This window comes from Crassostrea angulata, chromosome 5, assembly GCF_025612915.1.
Source record: "Crassostrea angulata isolate pt1a10 chromosome 5, ASM2561291v2, whole genome shotgun sequence".
Lineage (NCBI taxonomy): Eukaryota > Metazoa > Mollusca > Bivalvia > Ostreida > Ostreidae > Magallana > Magallana angulata.
Genome location: NC_069115.1, coordinates 41315362 through 41334567, shown reverse-complemented (window position 1 = coordinate 41334567; position 19206 = coordinate 41315362). Strand labels below are relative to the sequence as shown.

At 31.3% G+C, this 19206-nt stretch overlaps 2 protein-coding genes across 2 annotated transcripts; both read left to right on the top strand.

Annotated features, from left to right (window-relative positions):
• The first annotated feature begins 463 nt into the window (after nt 1-463).
• Nucleotides 464-7518, top strand: LOC128184920 (uncharacterized). The gene is made up of 2 exons (XM_052854558.1): nt 464-1124; nt 3408-7518. Exon 2 carries the CDS (start codon nt 3410-3412, stop codon nt 5501-5503), a length of 2094 nt encoding a protein of 697 aa, XP_052710518.1. The 5' UTR covers nt 464-1124; nt 3408-3409; the 3' UTR covers nt 5504-7518.
• Nucleotides 7519-9106: 1588 nt separating this feature from the next.
• On the top strand, nt 9107-17617 carry LOC128184731 (uncharacterized). Its single transcript, XM_052854304.1, has 2 exons — nt 9107-9753; nt 16713-17617. Exons 1-2 carry the CDS (start codon nt 9171-9173, stop codon nt 17126-17128), a joined length of 999 nt encoding a protein of 332 aa, XP_052710264.1. The 5' UTR covers nt 9107-9170; the 3' UTR covers nt 17129-17617.
• Nucleotides 17618-19206: the final 1589 nt, after the last annotated feature.

Below are 19206 nucleotides of genomic sequence, written 5' to 3'. Positions count from 1 at the left end.
CATACAGTTTATGAAAAATTTTTGCATCAATTAATATATTCAACCTTTGTTTACAATAAAAAAATAGAGAAGATTTTGACTAATTCATGTATTAATTGATGCATTTGTATGTGAGTTTCAAATTGGTAGTGTTAGCATGCATACCCGAGATCCTGGTTAATCGGTGTATTTTTATCCTATGATGAAGTGTCGTTTTCCTTCTTTCTTTTTACTTAATCAGGTTTCTCAACATCAATCATTCCATTTCTCATTCAGTATATACATTACAGTTCTAGTTCTAATTATTTAATATTTTACATGACGTAGAGCGAAATCAACACCGGGCATCTAAAACGTTATGTGAAAGTAGAACCAATATAATTGTAAAATCCGTATTGTGACGTAGGGCGATTCTCGGACTACTTTTATTAAAATGGGGCATACTCACGATTAGGACTGAACATTTAAAGAACAAGATAGGGTATCGTACAAGATATGCCCCCTAAACCTTGAAAAATCAAAACAATAAACTAAGAGTTGATACGTCTAATAATGCATGTACAATACCTAAACTTTTCCATCATAGTGAAAATTTGAAAGTTCTTGTCCCATTTGATTCAATTTGAATCGCTACTCTATTTTCTTGAATGAGATTTTGTCTGAAAAACCTGTTTTACGTCACAAAATACTGAAAATTCGATGTGAGCGGAAGCAAGAACCGCGATCATACTTTGGGTACAAGAAAATTCAAATATCATTGACTGATGATAAAAATATGAACGTGGTTCTCTCCTCCGCTCATGTGTTTATTTTGAAAATAATGACAAAAAAATCGATCGGGGAAATATTGATCGAGATTATTCCGGAATTGTCGGAAATCCTTTTGTAGCGAATTCCCGAGTGTGTTGTTTATTCCTTAAACATAAAATCAATACAACGAATAAAAAATCAGTTCGCTAATATAACAGAATCATTTTAACTGTAGATAAATTGTATAATTAAAGCAGTAAGCGTTTTGATAGGTTTTTCTTTTACGCTGCCTAGCTTACTTCCGGTGTTATTTTGGCGGTCGAAACAAGTTGTCTGCTGCAACATACATTACATTTTGTGACGATGAAGCTTTGCGCTATCACTGCAATATGCCGGTAAGTACTTAATTCAGTTATCATTTTTCCTAATTATGAAAATGATGATCAAATATCTGATACTAAAAGCGTTAAACGGAAATATTGTTTACACATTTACTAACGTGTTACATATTCCTATCAGACGATCATGATACATTTTCATTACGATGTATTGGGTTTTTTTTTTAAAAATTAATGCAGGTGAATTCCTTTTAGCATATATGCATGTACAAGTACTAGGGAGATGATTATATCACGGACACTGAAAGTAAATGAAAATAAATATACTGTAATGTATGAATGTATAAAATGCACTACAATAGACCAATCCACACTTTACAAAAGTTATGTCCCTTGGCCACCATCTTTGGGGAAAAGACAATAGGTTTCTCACAGTAGCCTTTGAAGTTTAGAGGTTTGTAACTTTGTCATTTGACAATGAAATTCTGTTTCTGTTGTGTAATTTGAATGCCCCAGGATGGGGCAACCCACACATTGAAGGAATATACTCAATTCAAAAAGATTTTATCACAGGAAGCCCAAATATTTGGTAGCATAAAGAAAAAAAAGTTGGTTTTTCCCTTTTGACATTTGGGTTGACACCGCAAAGGGAAACAACTTTTGCAAAGTGTAGATTGGACTTTAACATTACATGTATGTATTTACATTAAAGTTCCTTTGTCGATTCATCATCACTGAACATGGGTGATGTGTAGGTTTGAAATTTACAGTTCTAAGTAAGTCTCCTGGCTGTGTATTTGTGTGTTCATTGTCTTTTTTTGTTTCAAAAATGTCAAATCCACATCAATAAATGCACATGTAATGTTTTAGTTGAAACAAAGGAAAATGTGTATGACAATATACATGTCCAACATTACCCCTCTCCCATTAACTCTACAAAAACAAAAGATGCAAAATACTTAAATACATGTACATGAAATGGCCCCAGCCATTTGAGCTGCATGATATATTAATATTGTTTACTTTTAAACCAACTCTCCAATACATGTTCATCATAATGGATTATACTCATGTATCTAATGTTATTTATGAAACTTTCAATTGATGAAATATAAGTTTAGAATCATTTAACATAATGATATAATAAAAAATATGTGTGTGTATTAATTACTGGAGATGAATCTCCATTTAACAGCAATATCAATATTATTAACTCTACTTAAATGAACCCTTTTCAATTCATGATTTCATTAGTTAATATGTGCACGTGACACTTTTTGTAAATAGTAGTCAAACCAATAACATTGGTGTAAACTAGATGCTATCATAAGACAGTAATACATGTACTGGCACTCAAGTGCTGTTCCTACCTAAATTACTCTCATTGGTAACTGTGGATGTATAATATTTTTTGATCAGTCAGTCTGTTAATTAGTCCACTGCACAGAATTTTCCAAAACTTTACAGCAAAGTAGGACACAAAAGTGTAGGCGCATTTTACTAGAAAAATATTTATTATAGAATTTTTCTCTTGTCAGAAGACAATATGACATTGTGTGGTTAAAAAAAAATCTTGTCTAATTAACAGATAACTTTTTCATCCAAATCTCCACACATGTATAACCCCTTTATTCATAACATGTTTTCAGCTAAATTCACTTCAGCAGTTCTCAGAAGATTGAAAAAGTAATAATTTTTAAATGAATTTCCAAATCAAGTTTTTTGTGACAAAGGCATTATGTCCCTTTTATTCATTAACTGATACTTATATATATATATATATATATATATATATATATATATATATATATATATATATATATATATATATATATATATCAAAAAATTGCCAGACATATCTTGACATCACATATACCAGGTATTTGTGGTTCTTTGTTATATTATATTTTTCCCATTGGAATTTCAAAATTATATAGACCTGAAGTTGCACAGTTAATATGCTAAAAAAGTAACACATATAAAAGATTGACTCATATTATGTTTCTGCAATTTATACATGCACATAAGATGCATAATATACCCTGTTTACCTGAAAGTTAAAAAAAAACCTTAGTAAACTGGTAAATGTTTATGGAAAAGGTATAAAAGTTTTAAGTTTTAGGAGAATGTCCTGTCTTACTACTTGTTTGTGTACTAAACAATATTTCATGACTATTCATGTATACATACTAAATATATTCAACAATGTACATACATAAACAAATGCAATATTGTGAAAATAAAAATGTACCGGTAATACAGTGTATACTGGTAGTTCATTTTTTTGTTATATTTGATGATTAGTTGATTGATTTTTAAACAACTTAACCTCTTTTTCAGATATGCCCAAGTCATACAAATGTGCTGTTTGTGGTAGGACACATTTGAAGCAGAGGCGACCTATCAAAACAAAAGAGCTGAAAAGATATGTGACTAAATTAATCAACAGAGAAATTCATATTGATGATGTGATTTGTAATAAGTGTAGAGCTCAGTACAGTAAAACTGTGATTAAATCAGAAAAGACACAAAAAGAAGCGTCCCTCATTGAAGGTGTTATATCAGAGGAGGAGGACTCAAATTTTTTAGTCAATATTGAAACTTCAACTGCAGAACATTTGCAAAGTCCCAAGAATATAACATTAAAAGTTCACTCGACTACATCCTCTCATAAGTACTGTGTAATTTGCAAAGAATATCTCAGCAAAGGAAGAAAATCATCTGTTGTACCTTTAAATGCCAGAACACAATCATTTATCGAAAAAGGAATATTCATAAACAGCAAAGCACGTTGTTGTGTTAATCATTTGATTAACAAATTATTTACAAAGGAATCACTGAAGCTACTAAAATCCAAATATATAGAAACTTCATTCAACAGAACTGATATTGTAACTTTATTGGAAAATGTAAGAAAAACTTTGGCCCTCTCCAGTTGCTTAAACTTTGAGAATGTGCATCTATTATCAGACAGTGTATGTTACAGTTTAACTGGAATTACAAAAGAAAACTTTGAAGACATTGTATCCCATTTATCAACTTTGAGAAACAGCAGTGTTCGGACAATCAACACCTGTGTTGCCATTTTACTGACAAAGCTCAGAACTGGTTTGCCAAACCATCTATTGGGTGTTATATTTTCTCTCTCCAAAGATCAGATTCAGAGATGTATTCACAGTGGAAGGAATTGTTTGATGAAAGATTTTGTACCCCTACACATTGGATTTCAACATATATCACATGAAGATTTTGTTTCCAGGCATACTACACCTCTTTCCAAACAATTATTCTCAAGTCATGATGATGATGCTGCAATTATTGTCTTGGATGGCACCTATGTGTACATCCAGAAGAGCTCAAACTATACCTTCCAAAGGATGTCATATAGCTTGCATAAACATAGACCCTTAGTTAAACCTATGGTCATTGTCGGAACTGATGGTTATATTTTGTCCATTTTGGGACCTTACTATGCGAAAAACAATGATGCCTTAATCACAAAACATATTCTGAAAACTAATACTGATGGAATGAAATCCTGGCTGAATGATAATGATATTTTCATAGTAGACCGAGGATTTAGGGATGTGTCTGGATATCTCATTGAGGAGGGATATGAAGTAAAAATGCCACAATATCTTCAAAAAGGCAACAGTCAGCACAGCACAGAAGAGGCTAATACAAGTAGACTTGTGACAAAAGTGAGATGGGTAGTTGAAAGTGTCAATGCAAGGATTAAACAATGGAAATTCTTTGATAAAGTAGTTTCCAACCATTACATACCATACATTGGCGATTTTCTACGTATCGTTTGCGCATTATTTAACTGCTACCGTCCACACTTGGCAGACATGGATTCTTCCTCTAAAGAAATAGCAAAGAAAATGTTGGAGAGAAGTCTTAAGGGAAATGATGTTCAGAAAATGGTTGAAGAGGAAGGACTGCTAAGAAAAAGATCTGTTTTCAAAAAAGTTAATATGAACACCAGTGATACTGCAGTTCCCTTGCCTGAATTTCCCATATTGTCTATGGAAAAGCTGAGAGAAATTACATTTGGAATATATCAGTTAAAAGAGGCAAAAAACTATGTCTTGGATAATTTTACAGAAGATCAGTTTGAAGTGTTTGTGTGCAATTCAGTTGAAAACCTACTGAGAGTAAAACTGAGATCAAGACATTCTAACAGTGTCCGCCACACAGCGTTCATCCATTTTACTTTAGATGGCGAAATTAGTGGCTGGTACTGCACATGCAAAGTAGGGGCACGTGTTGTGGGATGCTGTGCCCATGTAGCCAGTGTCCTCTGGTATCTTGGATACTTTCGCTTTCTAGGAACTCAACTTCATCCTTTGAAGTTTCACGGTAGTATGACTGATGCCAGCCTCCTTCCAGAAACGGACAGTGAAAGTGAGAGTGAGGAAATCCCCGAAGAGTGAAGTTGAAGACATGTTGCATGGTTATAGTATTTGCATTTATGTATGTATCTTACTGTATACCGGAACATGATAATCTTATTGTGATAATTACTGATTTCAACTGTTAACTGTGCTGAAAAGAATTCTTTGTCAAAAATTAGTACACAAGTATATTATCGGCTTGACTTTTGTGTATGCATATTGAATACAAGTTAAATGTGCGCAACATCCTACATCTATTTCTTATTTAATGTAGTGTTATATATCTCTAAATCTCCATCTACAATTGTATACATTCATATACATGTAAAATGTTACTATCTAGTAAAAAAAAAAAGATAACATTTTTGGGCAACTCATGTTGTTAATCTCCTTTGTGGGCGGTATGATTGGCCAGAAATGTTCATCTCTTTTTTTTTTACAAGTATACTAGATGTAACTTCACACAATGTTTTTCTTCTGTGCTAAATGTTCTGAAATCTACATTTAGATATTTTTAAATTGTAGGTATATTTTTTTAAAACATTTTGTTTGGAAGTTCCCTTTTTTAATATTCTGATATCAAATTATTTACAATAAGGATTGAGGTTATATTCCATATTTTAAGGACAAAAAGATATTCATGTGTATTATAATTAGGCCTTATTTTTTAAGAAATATGTAATTTATATGAAGTGTTGGTGGGGTTTATGGGTTAAGATTGTTTTCATCAGTTTAAATTCAGAGCATAACGGGATTGTGCAGAACAGGATGCGATCCTCTGGCGCAGGTGAAACACACTCGTAACATCGCAAGTCACTGGCGTAGTTGAAACATACTCGTAAACTTGGCCTGCTGCAAAATCCGAGCTTGCTGTTAAAATAATTACAATATTTCATAATTCTAAAGAGAGTTGGGTTTATCATTATAGCAGGTCATACATTTCTATCTGTCAAAAGCATGAAATGCCATACTTAATTTGTTAAATATAGAGTTGTAATACAGTGTATATTGTAATATACCTGTAATTGTATATAATGTATAAAAACATGATTTCTTAAAATTAATCTATTACAACTTTACTGAAAATTAACACATGTTGTAGAGATGTTGTAAAATTCAATTCATTTGTCACAGTATTGTTAGCATGTGTAGCAGATACTGTTGAAATGAAATGTAATTGTCATATCAAGAATTTTTTATACAAGACATCACTTGACATTATTAGTTAATTTTTAGTCTGAATAGAGACGCATGATTTTTTTGGAAAAGAACATGATTTTACTTCTAAAAAACATTCAATATTTTGACAAGTTGCAATTTCTTTGGTGTTATCAAGGTAATATTTTTGTAGCCAACTCATACAGTTGATTTGATCTTTTGTGGGTTGCATGATTGGCCCAATACATGTATGTTCATTTCGCGTTTACAGTGCACATATGTACACGTAATCGTTATATGTATTTGCTAATGTACATGAATGTACCATCAATTTTGTTGATAGAACGATACATTCTGTTGATTATTTAATTTATATGTAGCTTGTTGTGAAGAATTAGTTGATGTGTATACAACATGTGTACATGTACAATCACAATGTTGTTGGTCACAATAACACGATTTACTTTAATATGAAAAGTACATGTTATGTGTGCTTGCTAAAGTTATAATATGTGAAGTATAATGGGTGATACTAATTTTTACATGTATTTCATCCATGTTTGTAAGCACTTTAGTGAGATATGTACAAATCTTTGTTACATGTACAAGTAAATGTACAAATCATTGGATTTAAATTATAATAAATGATATTATTTTGTACATTATATTATCTCTCTGTGAACACTTAAATATTTTGGAACATGTAGCTAGGAAACATGGACATTTCAATACACACACACATAAATATATTATAAGAAAAAAAATTGCTGCAATGTTAAATACTAGTTAGTTTTAAACTTGTACATGCTGTTTGTATTTGGACTAAAATATATAATATATTTAACTGGTTACTGAGAAAATGCATTGAATAAATGAATTTCTGAATTTAAATTACATTTTTCTTTTGGTGTGTTGATGTAATTGATAGTTTAAAAGTTTTGAAAAGAAGGATGATTAATAAAAAAAAAATTCCTTATTTGCAGATCTCTCTATTTTTTATGGTTGCTATGGAATGTTTTTTTAATAAAATGGAAACACAAATTAATGGACAATGATGTAAAGAGAAATATTTGATACATTATTTATTGAAAAGGTTTTTTAAAGTTTTTTAATACATTGATTACTTTTTCATGTGAAATCGAGGTTGAAATTGAAGTTATTTAATTGGTTACTAAGGAAATTCATGGTTGCCATGGAAACGCTGGTTAAAAATTTTATGCATTTAATGCATTAATTCATGTTGGTAATTCAATTAAATGAACTAATGCTCATCAAAATGATAGTAACTTAAATGTTTGTAATCGAACAAAGAGGTTATTTTTAAATTTAGACCGAAACTATGGTGACGTTTGTTTCGTTGCTAGGCAACTATACAGAAGGGTTACCAAGAAAAAAATCCTACCATGTTGAGTACTGAGGTCAATACTATGCATGGTAATAAAATAAACATATTTGCTGAGGGGGCCAAAAATGGCCCTTACCCTATCTTGTTCTTTCTATTTTTATTTTTTATTGCTTTATATAGGTTATTCTAATAGGTAACTAAAGTATATTTTCAGGTGTTAAATTAAAAGTTAGATACCTTGCTAGCAACTCTTTATTGTGTTAACATATGGTTTATGCCCTGTCTTTGTTTGTATGCACTGTTTATTAGTAAAAACTTGATCTAATTCATTACATTAATATCTAATTTTCTTTGTTTATAAAACTTTTATCAAGTACATGGCATTTTCAGACCACAAGGAATTTGTTTGACGATGTTATAGAACCAAATTTCGATTTCAATTTCTCCATACAGCTAATTGAAAAATTTCATATTTATATATGATAATTAATTGCTATTCAAAAATCGGTTATAATTTCATCAAATAAAGATCCAATACTTAATTGCGTCTTATTCAATTATATTGCAATTGTAGTATTACGTAGTATCATATAATACAACTTTACGTAATGTTTTACGATGTTATATAACATTTAAAGCCACGCTGGTGGCAAAAAGCAATATATATCATGTCTTGTTTTGTTTATAGTTTTTATAGAAAGATTGAGGTAATAGTCATACGTCAAGTAAACTACATGAGTTAAAGCCCCTTCATACGAAAATAAATCATGGATAATAGCATTTTATTTTACATGAACGTTTTACAGTAATTAAAAAAAGTGTATCTTTTTTCATCAAAATAAAAGTTACAATGTATCTTTAAAAATATCGGCCATAGAATCAAAGTCATGCGTAAACAAAGGATGTCCACAAGACATAGTGGTTTTTATTAACATTGTCCTTTGAAACATTTTTAAAGGCCTAGAATTCTTATTTATCTATGCAACACTCGAATGTAGCCGGTCATTAGCGTGTTAGTTTGACACTTTTGGGACTTCTTTAATGGAATCTCAGTGCATTATGTACACAGTTTCCATTATCTTATGTAATTAGTTATCTGAGCGTGACATTGCAAGTATATAAATAAAAAATCATTAGATTTAAACGGATCTGAGGATAAAACTCTCTGAGATGCTACGTTGACTTTTGTATAACGGTTTCAGAATGCGATTTCAAAACATACCTGTTTGTGTCCTTATGCTCTTTTTGGTGAACATCGGAAAAAATGAAGGGTTGTTACATGGGAATTCTATACATTCAAATAATTCAATTCACGACCACCTTGGAGAAAATGTTGATATGACGGGAATTATGCAAATGCTTTCAAACCTGACTGCTGAACTTGAAAATCTGAAGACAGTAGAGATGGAACATCTGAAACAACAAATAGAAAAAGACCAATTAACCATACAGTTGCTGCAAAATCGGGTATTTTCTCTAGAAACGGAACAGAACAATCTATCTAAATTACTCTCCGCTCAGGAGTTTTCCACGTATTTGAGTGGCATGAACCAATTAACACACAATCTAGTCGACAACGAGGCGAGTGATAGAAACCTTACACAGCAATTAAGCAAAGCTCAAGATGATATAAAACAAAACAATGTATCAACAACACGATTACTTCGAAATCAAAGTATGGAGCTGGAAATACTCAGACGTCAATCGGGAAAAGATAGATCAAGAATACAGCAACTAAATGGCTCTTTGACTCAAGAGATACGTGGTATCAAGGAACAAATTGCAAGTATGTATGGTATAAGATTATTATCAATGTCACGTTTTCATCTGATAACATCTGTTTTAATTCAAAATAATGACAAGCGAATTATAAAAGTCTAGTACATGTACATATAGTGTGGTGAAGAGGGACCCTGGATTAAGCAATATATCTCAATAATTACGTTGAATAATTACGCCAGTTCCAAGTTGGCATTTTTGCATTTTCAATACTTACATGTTAAATGATATATCTTTACTTTTACTTAAAGCGTCGATGATAACATTTCAGAATTAGGTTAAAATTAATGTCTCTATGCAATCACTCGCACGAAGGATATCAATAATCAGTGCAGACCTCTTCACTTATTTAACTAATCACTATTGAATCTCGAACAAAATATAGTTGTTTGAATATAGATAGAACTAGATGATACCCCGCGCAAGCGCGGGAATTAACATTTTTCACATTAATATGACAATGCTTTATATGTTGAACCATATTTTTTGGTTCATTTTTTTGTATATATTTTGTCCAATTTTTTCCTTAACCTATTCTTTAAAATTGAAATAAAAAAATGCATTGTTGGATATTTAGAGGAGCGGGCAGGGATGGAAAATCTAAACTGAAATGGATAATATATACATTTACGTGACTTTAATTCTGTTTGTTGCAGTTAACTGAAAAAAATAAACTTTTTTATTGTGTTCATTTCAAACCAGTAAAATAGTATTTAGTGTATTTCAGTAAAAATTATATTACTGTCCCAAATAAGTACTTCAGATAAACGAATGTTTTGAAAAACATTATAAAGAGGCGGGGAACCCCAATTAAACTTCTCCGTTTTATGCATACATCATTTATCCATATTGACGTAGAACTTGTTCATTACTGAAATAATGTTTACAAACTAATGTCTAAGTTTTACTACCAATCTGTCGTGGTATGAAAATGTATAAAATTAAAACATGCTAGGTTATGCATATTTATTTGCATAATTTAAACCAAAGTTGTCAGATTCAAAGTATCTGCCAAATGGTTAACTCACCCTACACTTTCCGCCTTGATGTCAATTAGTCAACCCGTTTCTTGGCACCCCGTTCTGAAAAGTTCTTTCCATCAATACTAAAATAGCATTAATTGTTTCATTTAATTTATTAACTTTTTGAATTAATCGAAGTCCAATCCAAGGTACACTTCAAATTTTTGAATTTGAAATATGATCTTAAACGCAAATATATCATTCATTATGTAAGACCAACTCAAAACCATTTTATCTTTTGTTTTGGCAATATTTAACATACATGTATATCTTGTTAGGAATTTTAGCTTTACGTGGGTGCAGACATGCAACTTTGCTCTAAATACATGTATAGTTTTCAAAAATAGTTATTTTAGTTCTACAAGATTTACTATGATCAACCATCATAAAAAATATTCTTAACACTGAGTTACTATTCGGTGGTTAATTAATCGTTTGGTCCCTGATTTCCAACAAAAAATTCCTTCATATTTTGTTGCGTATAGTGCTGGATTAATTTTATTAACGAGAGTTTTTAACATTAATGTAAAATCGGTATTAATTATGAACAGTATTGCTTGTTGTTAATCATTTGAATCTTTGTTTAATAATTAAAATCCTTGAATCGTTGTTAGAAGTAGTACCCCAAAATTTATTTGCTACATTTTTGGGATCTCGGTTGGCTCAAGAATATATCTTTAAAAATGTGTGCATTGGGAAATGAATATAAAAAACTTAATAATATAATTTGCGATATCGGAGAAAATGTCTTGGATTTATTTTTTTTCAATGAAATATCTCGAAATATACCGAGGAGACTAAATTATAGAAAAAGTATATGATATGCAGTATAAACAAGAGGCCCATGGGGCCACATCACTCACCTGAGCAACAATGGGCGTCCAAAAGATAGTGTGCCCTATGGTCCCTCGGTAGAATAACAAAAAATAAATATTGTAAAGTATTCGAATTTTACACTTATTTTTGCATAAACGTAATCTTTGACATTGTACCTTCATGAAATACTATTTTTTACCAGAATAAGAAAATCCTACGCAAGATATAAAACTAAACATTTGGTAGGGGTACACCGTTAAGTTGTTAACTTCCAATTCCCTATATTTTCGTTCTCCCCCCCCCCCCCCCCCCCCACTTTGTAAAGCGATCAAAATATATGAGAGCATATAGGTAAATTTTTTCATCAACTACTTACTATTTATTGTAATTTAAAAAAAAATATAATAGTTATTGTTTTTCATTTTAAAAATTTCAACATGTATAGATGTAAAGAAGAAAATTGTACCTCAATGTGCTCAATTCCTCAAATTAAAAGCATTCAAAAATTCTATTTGTCCTCTTCATTATTATAATTAAATGACTGTTATTTACTTCGCGTACAAACCAGGATAATTTTCCGCTGTGATATTTTCTTAGGAATAGCGATAATTACTTTATCCCCGCAACAGAAATGTGTCAGAATTATGGAAACTGTGTTAACGATGTCGTTTTTATTTACTCACATTTCACATTATTCATTGAATAAAGAGGGGGCCCCAGAGAGTAGTTATATACAGCATATCATTCTTTAATTTTTTGTGTACAAGTATTTAACATACTCTAATTCATATAGAATTTCTAATGATCAATCAAAATTTCAGCGTCAATCTTAGAATTATAAGCACGATGAGCTCAAAATTTTGCTAGGTTTGAGTCATATTTTGTTCACATGAATTTATTACAATCATGCAGCTTAAGATTTTTAATTTGGTATTTCCTATTCGGCATTTAAAATGGACAAAAAATGAATGGCCTCAGATCTGTGTTCAAACATAGAATTGTGAGCAAATCTCTGTATCTTGCTTGCTTATAATTCGAAGCTTAACACTCAAATATGGTAAGTAAATAGAAATTGTAAACAATTAAATACAAGAAACATGCACTATAACAAATAAAGAACACAATTTATTTTTCAAAATGAATCATATACATGTATATACCTACATATTTCCGTCAGCGATATTAAACTCTATTTAAACTGAATAAACTCGAGAAAATGCCGAGCATCTCAACAAAACATAATGCATTATTCTACCATTACGCAAAAGATGATACAGAATTACCGATAGCCTGAATGAATTGCATTTTAGTTCTTTCTTAATACATCAGATGTTGCTTAATTTGCGCAAGTAAACAGTAAACTGTTTGATTTACCAAAGTCTCTGTTTGATTTGATACGTAAAAATCAGGAAATACAAGCGACATTTCCCAGGTTAACGCAAAGCATAAATGAAAACGAAACGAAAATCACAAGCTAACACCACCGTCATATGTGAAAACTGTCAACGCATTGAAATATTTAGCCTCAAATTACTTCACAAAATCGGCACTAATGTATTTTGCATGTTTCAAAGATTCCCTTCGTACACGAATTGTTGCACAACAAACAAATTCATCATTGTCAGATCGACCCGTTTATCATATAGTGTCATGGCTGCTTTAAACAATTGAAAGAACCTCGTTTTAGAATTATGAAATACGAGTCTTGGTAAAATGGGTATGCAAACCCGGGCCGTGTCAAAATAAAAGCAAGGGCAGATCGGCATTCGTCAATTCCAAATACGCATTATTTTGCAGCAATATTTACAGCGAATACAAATATACTGGTCCATCAAATGTCCTGAAATTTTAATGAGATAGGCAGATTAATAACTGCCAATCTTTTGTTTTGCCCAGGCCAAGTCTTGCCTACCCATTTTACCGGATGCCGAACCCTGATTGAAACACGCCTTTCCTTTATTATTATTTTCGTAATAACTCAGATTTGAAACAGAATTAGCACTTAAATTATTCATGCTAAATAACGTTGAATTTGCCTCAGTAGTTCTTGAGAAGAAGATTTTTTTAAATGCACCCCCCAGCCTTTTTTTTTTTTTTTTTTTTTTTTTTACAGTTTTGAGGTTTTCTACGTTTTTAGTGAAAATTTTTCTTTCATTTCTGCAATTTATATTCATCTTTCCATAAGAATGCTTTGAGCCAAATTTGGTTGAATTTGGTTAAGTGGTTTTAGAGAAGAAGTTCAAAATGTGAAAAGTTTACAGACGGACTGACAGACGGACGGACGACGGACAAACTGTGATCATAAAAGCTCACTTGAGCTTTCAGCTCAGGTGAGCTAAGTATACTGGTCCATCAAAAATCATGAAATTTTAATGAGATCGGCAGATTAATTACTGCCAATCTTTTGTTTTGCCCAGGCCAAGTCTTGCCTACCCATTTTACCGGATGCCGAACTCGAAGCTATTAAACTGATTGAAACACGCCTTTCCTTTATTATTATTTTCGTAATAACTCAGATTTGAAACAGAATTAATCCTTAATTTTTGCAATTTATATTTTCCTTCCCATAGGGATAATTTATGCTAAACTACGTTGAATTGGACTCAGTAGTTCTTGAGAAGAAGATTTTTAAAAATGCGCCCCCTTTTTCTGCAGTTTGAAGGTTTTCTCCGCTTTGAATACAGATCGGACTTTTATTTCTGCAATTTATATTCGCCCTCCCAGAAGGATGCTTTATGCCAAATTAAGTTGAAATTGGATAAGCGGTTTTAGAGAAGAAGTTCAAAATGTAAAAAGTTTACAGACGGACAGACAGACAGACGGACGACGGACAAAATGTGATCAGAATAGCTCACTTGAGTTTTCAGCTCAGGTAAGCTAAAAAATTATTGCGTTTTGAATTCAAACAAAAATTTTTATCGCTGATTTCATATGTGTAACTTTCTTCTGCACATTAGTATTAAATTAGTCATATTGATTTAAATAAGATCCTTTGATACGCTTATTTCTTCAATGAACAGTAAAACTAAGAAGATTTATTATATAATGTGAAGGTTCACACAGCAGTTGTCTGTCGTTTAGATGAATTACATATTGTCGGTTCCGTTTCCTCATGACAATTGTTTTTTTTTTTTTACATAATGGCTAACGTCTTCTCCCAAAAGTGAAGTTTTAAATAAAAAAAATATTTTAACTATCAACATCGAACTTTCTATGTTATAACAATATTGTTGGGAATTGGAACCTCATTTACACAGTGTGTCATTAACTTGTGAGAAAAAACAACTGACATCATTTAACCAACATTGTATTTTTAAAAAATTTAGAAATCATCTGTCTTGTTACACTCCAAAGACACCGACGGCTAGTAAAATAATTACTGCATACACCCTTTTGTAAATAGACAATCATGATGGTGAATTCAAACTTATTTCATTGAAAAAAAGGGGTTGCAGTTCCTAGTATGTAAATTTTCCCTAAAGGAGTTGCAGATAAAATAGAAAAATCAAAGTTACAGAATTCGATGTAATTTTTTCCCCATGCAACGTTGTACATAAAGCAGTGTAGAATTTTATTTGGGAAGTTGTTCTAACTTATTTAAGACCATGAAATAAATTTAAAAATGGTTACACAGACAAATATGGCAGAATTCACACTATATAAAAGGGTAATCCTCATCATTGTGAAAAAATGCCTCCTTGAAACAAAACTAATTTAATCTTAACGTTTAGAGTAAGACAATTTCTTGTAATCTGCCATTTCCGATTTTTGTTTCAAAGAGGCATATTTTTAATAAATCTGACTTTTGGAAAAAATCATTAATACCTTTGAAGTCTAAAAACGACGTATTAAATTTTCCCTATTAATGCATGTCTAGATTAGTCGAGTGGTAACGCAGATAGAATAGACTAAGATCGTGTCTTATATTTTTGACTGGGTTCGAATCCCGAAAAAGTTAGAACTTTTTTTTAAATTTTATTTCTTTTAATAGCATGGAAAGGTAATGTATAGAGATAATTTAAGAATGTCAGAATAAAGTTATTTAAACTATTGTTAATGTAATATTGTGCATGCCTGCTTATATTTTTCTCAACATTACTGTGTGAAGTCCCCGGTATAAACTTGAAAAACATTTTCTTCTGAACAAGAGATTTTAAAGCAATGTACTTAGTATGCATCAATATAGAGGTAGATTTTCAACCCTTTTTATGAAATAACGGGTATGCTGATTTCAAAGATACATGTACAGGTTGTTAAAAGCAAACAAAATCATTTTAGAAAGTTTGAATGGGTGATGAAGCAATAGGTTACTGAAAATATGTACGTAAAAATTGTACTTTTTTACTAGACTTCGCGTTTATTTAGATACTATAGAAACATATGATGATTATAATTACAACTTTGACGGATTTGAAGAGCCAGAATAAGATTTATTCATATATCTCAAGAATGATATTTTAAACACTCTGGACAGTAGATATCAAATTGAGATATGTTAACATTCGAATACAGAAAACATGTATATGGTTATCTTTCTAATTGTATTTGGTGGCTGTCGTGTTCGATAGAAATGCACGTAAAATGTTTGGTTGTTTTGCCTCCGTACGGAACATACCCGCTATGTAAATATAGTCGTCTACGTAATGTGTCTATATTTAGATGTGGCTCTCAAGCGATATGGATATTTAAAGGTCCTTTCTACGCTAGGGAATAGTCCCAGTGTTTTGCAACACCTTCTTTCATAGTTACTGGTCGTTTCGTAGAATCATGTATATTTCTGTTAAGAATATATCAGTAGTTTAACTTTGACTTCGCTGGGTATGTAATTAATTTAAATATTATGAAAGATTAGGGTTGTATGATGAAGTGTTACTGTTTTATCATTTGTATGCGAAATAATTACGCCTATCTACCAACATTTTATTCATTTACTGTTCAAAACTTATTTATGTCATATTAATTTTTTCTTATTTTGAAAGCATGCACGATGGACTTAAAAAAATAGAGCTTCATTTAAATTTATTTAAATTCATTTAAATAACTCTATAAAACTATATATATGCCTATAAAGCTTAATTATCAACAGTTCATTTACAATAAGTTAATATATGTAATTTATGAATTGTAGGTAAAAGTAACCACCATGCGTTTACAGCGGGTATATCATCATATAATAATGATTGGACAGGAGACACCCTAGTGTTCCCCGTAGTAATCTACAGTGACGGAACAGGCTACAACCCCAGTACTGGTATCTTTACAGCGCCTACAGCGGGGTTATATGTGTTCTATGTCTCTGTTCAGTCTTATTATCAAAAATCCATCTGGTTAGACATAGTGTTGAATGGATCGAGTAAGGTCACGGCCATGGCTTATTACATGTACGAAAGTGACAGTAGCATTGCCATTTACCAGACCGGAACCAACCTGGTCATCTTACATCTACGGACCGGTGACAGAGTGTGGGTCAAACGGTACCACGGTTCCGGTTACTACAGTAAAAGTATTCCCATAACAACGTTCTCTGGATTTAAACTTTACTAGTTAAAATGATTTAATTGAGATCAATCTCTATTATGAACAGAACTTGAAGGAATATTTTAAAAAATGGTTCTTTTGTGCTGTGTTCATACTTTTTTTCTGATTTGACTGATGTTTTCCGTCGAGATTGAACCCACTTTTACAGCACATAGTATTACACAATTGTTGAAGTTCAACTGAGAATATCTGAGTATACAATATAGATGAATAAAAAAAAATTGAAAAAAATGAATAATTACTAGTATATATTCTTTAAAGAAACTTTTTTTCTTCGAAATGAAGTTGTGCGATAAAGTTTTATAAGATGTTATTCCTGTAATGATTAGGGTTTGATATGCTTCGATTTTTTAAACAAACATTAAAATGCATTTTAACAACCAATTTGCATTAAAAACATGGATAGTGGGGGAAAATAAACAATTGCATGTGAATAAAATTAAGGTATAAACGAAACTTCTATAACGACCATGTAGCTATTTACATTGTAGTGTACGTCTTCTGCTTTTCATAATTACATGATTAAACTTTGAACAAAAAAGCAACGACTTGACGTTTAGTTGAAAATACATTCCAAGCTTGTTTTGGGTCAAGTTCAGTATAAGACAAACTGAATAGTTCCCTCGAATTTATGATAAGTAATTCAATTTGTTATAATTATACATTAATAACGATGCTTTATCGAAATATAAAATATAATTAATATATATTTAGATAAAGTCAATATAAAAAAATCATCAATTATCTGTCAACTCAGGTTGACAGGTCGACCTGTCAACCCGTCAACCCGTCGGCATGTCTACCCCTCAACCTGTCTACCTGTCAACCCATCCAACTGTCAACCTATCAACCCGTCGACCTGTTAAACATCGATCGACCTGTCAACCTGTCTTCCGGTCAACCCGTCAACCTGCCTACACATCAACCTGTTAAATCGTCGATCTGTCAACATGTCTACCCGTCGACCTGTTATCTCATCGACCTGTCAACCCTCCGATCTGTCAAGCTGTCGATGAATATTTGATCTATTTATTTTTCATCCTTTTTTGTCAAAATACGAAAAATACTTTTCGATCCTTTTATGATTAAAAAAAAAAAACAACTAAAACAAAAATTAATTTTAATTTGCTGGAAGAACTACTGTCAACACTCCGTTATTATGTAACCTGATTAACTATATAAATAATAACTTTTTATCACTACACTAAAATTATTTCACACAAGAACTCTTTTTGTCCTATTCTGTATTTGACCCTTGTTTTTTTCATATTCAGTGGTAAGCGTGCTAGGTCCAAAAATAAATGCACATTGAAAATGTTTTTCAAAGTGCGTAATTTTTCAAACTCCTAGCCGCCCACTCCAAGTTACTTAGATTTAATTTTGGAAAATCGCAAAAAGCAACGAAAAGCGATGGGCAGCGTGAGCCCTGATATTTAGTCGGTTGGGTTCCACGGGTCTAGATCTACAGTTAAAACTTTGGCCGAGGTGGATGTGACACGTCAATAAGGTGAAAATGTACCGTTCTTCTCACGGGCTCATGACGTTAAAGTATTTCTTTTTATAATAATGAAATAATACCCTGTATTATATGTATTTGTTATTTTTATAGTACAGGAAGTTATCTTATTAACAAAATGAAAATATTTTTAACGTGAGTGGAACATGATTCTTCCTGATATATGTTTTACCGTATGTAAAAGAGCTTTTATTGCAACAAACTACTTAAGGACACGAGACGTTCATCAATTTTGTATAATTTTCCTTGATATATTATTCCTTATTCATTAACATTCAAACCTGTTACTTCCCAAAATTTCATGGTTCCAGGCTATTTTAGGAACTAGAATAGTTAGAATTTTCCATAAAATAGCAATAAAATAAATAAAGTCATATTAATATTCATATATTTTAAATTGAACTCTTTATAACTTAATTAAAAAAGTATCATATAACATGAAAACATAATTATGGAATTACTTAATGGAAATCTTCAAATTGTGGAAATAGGAAATAATAGAAAAAATGGAAGATAGGTCGAGTCTGACCTTAATTAAAAAATCATTCCATATGGGTTGTAGCATTTA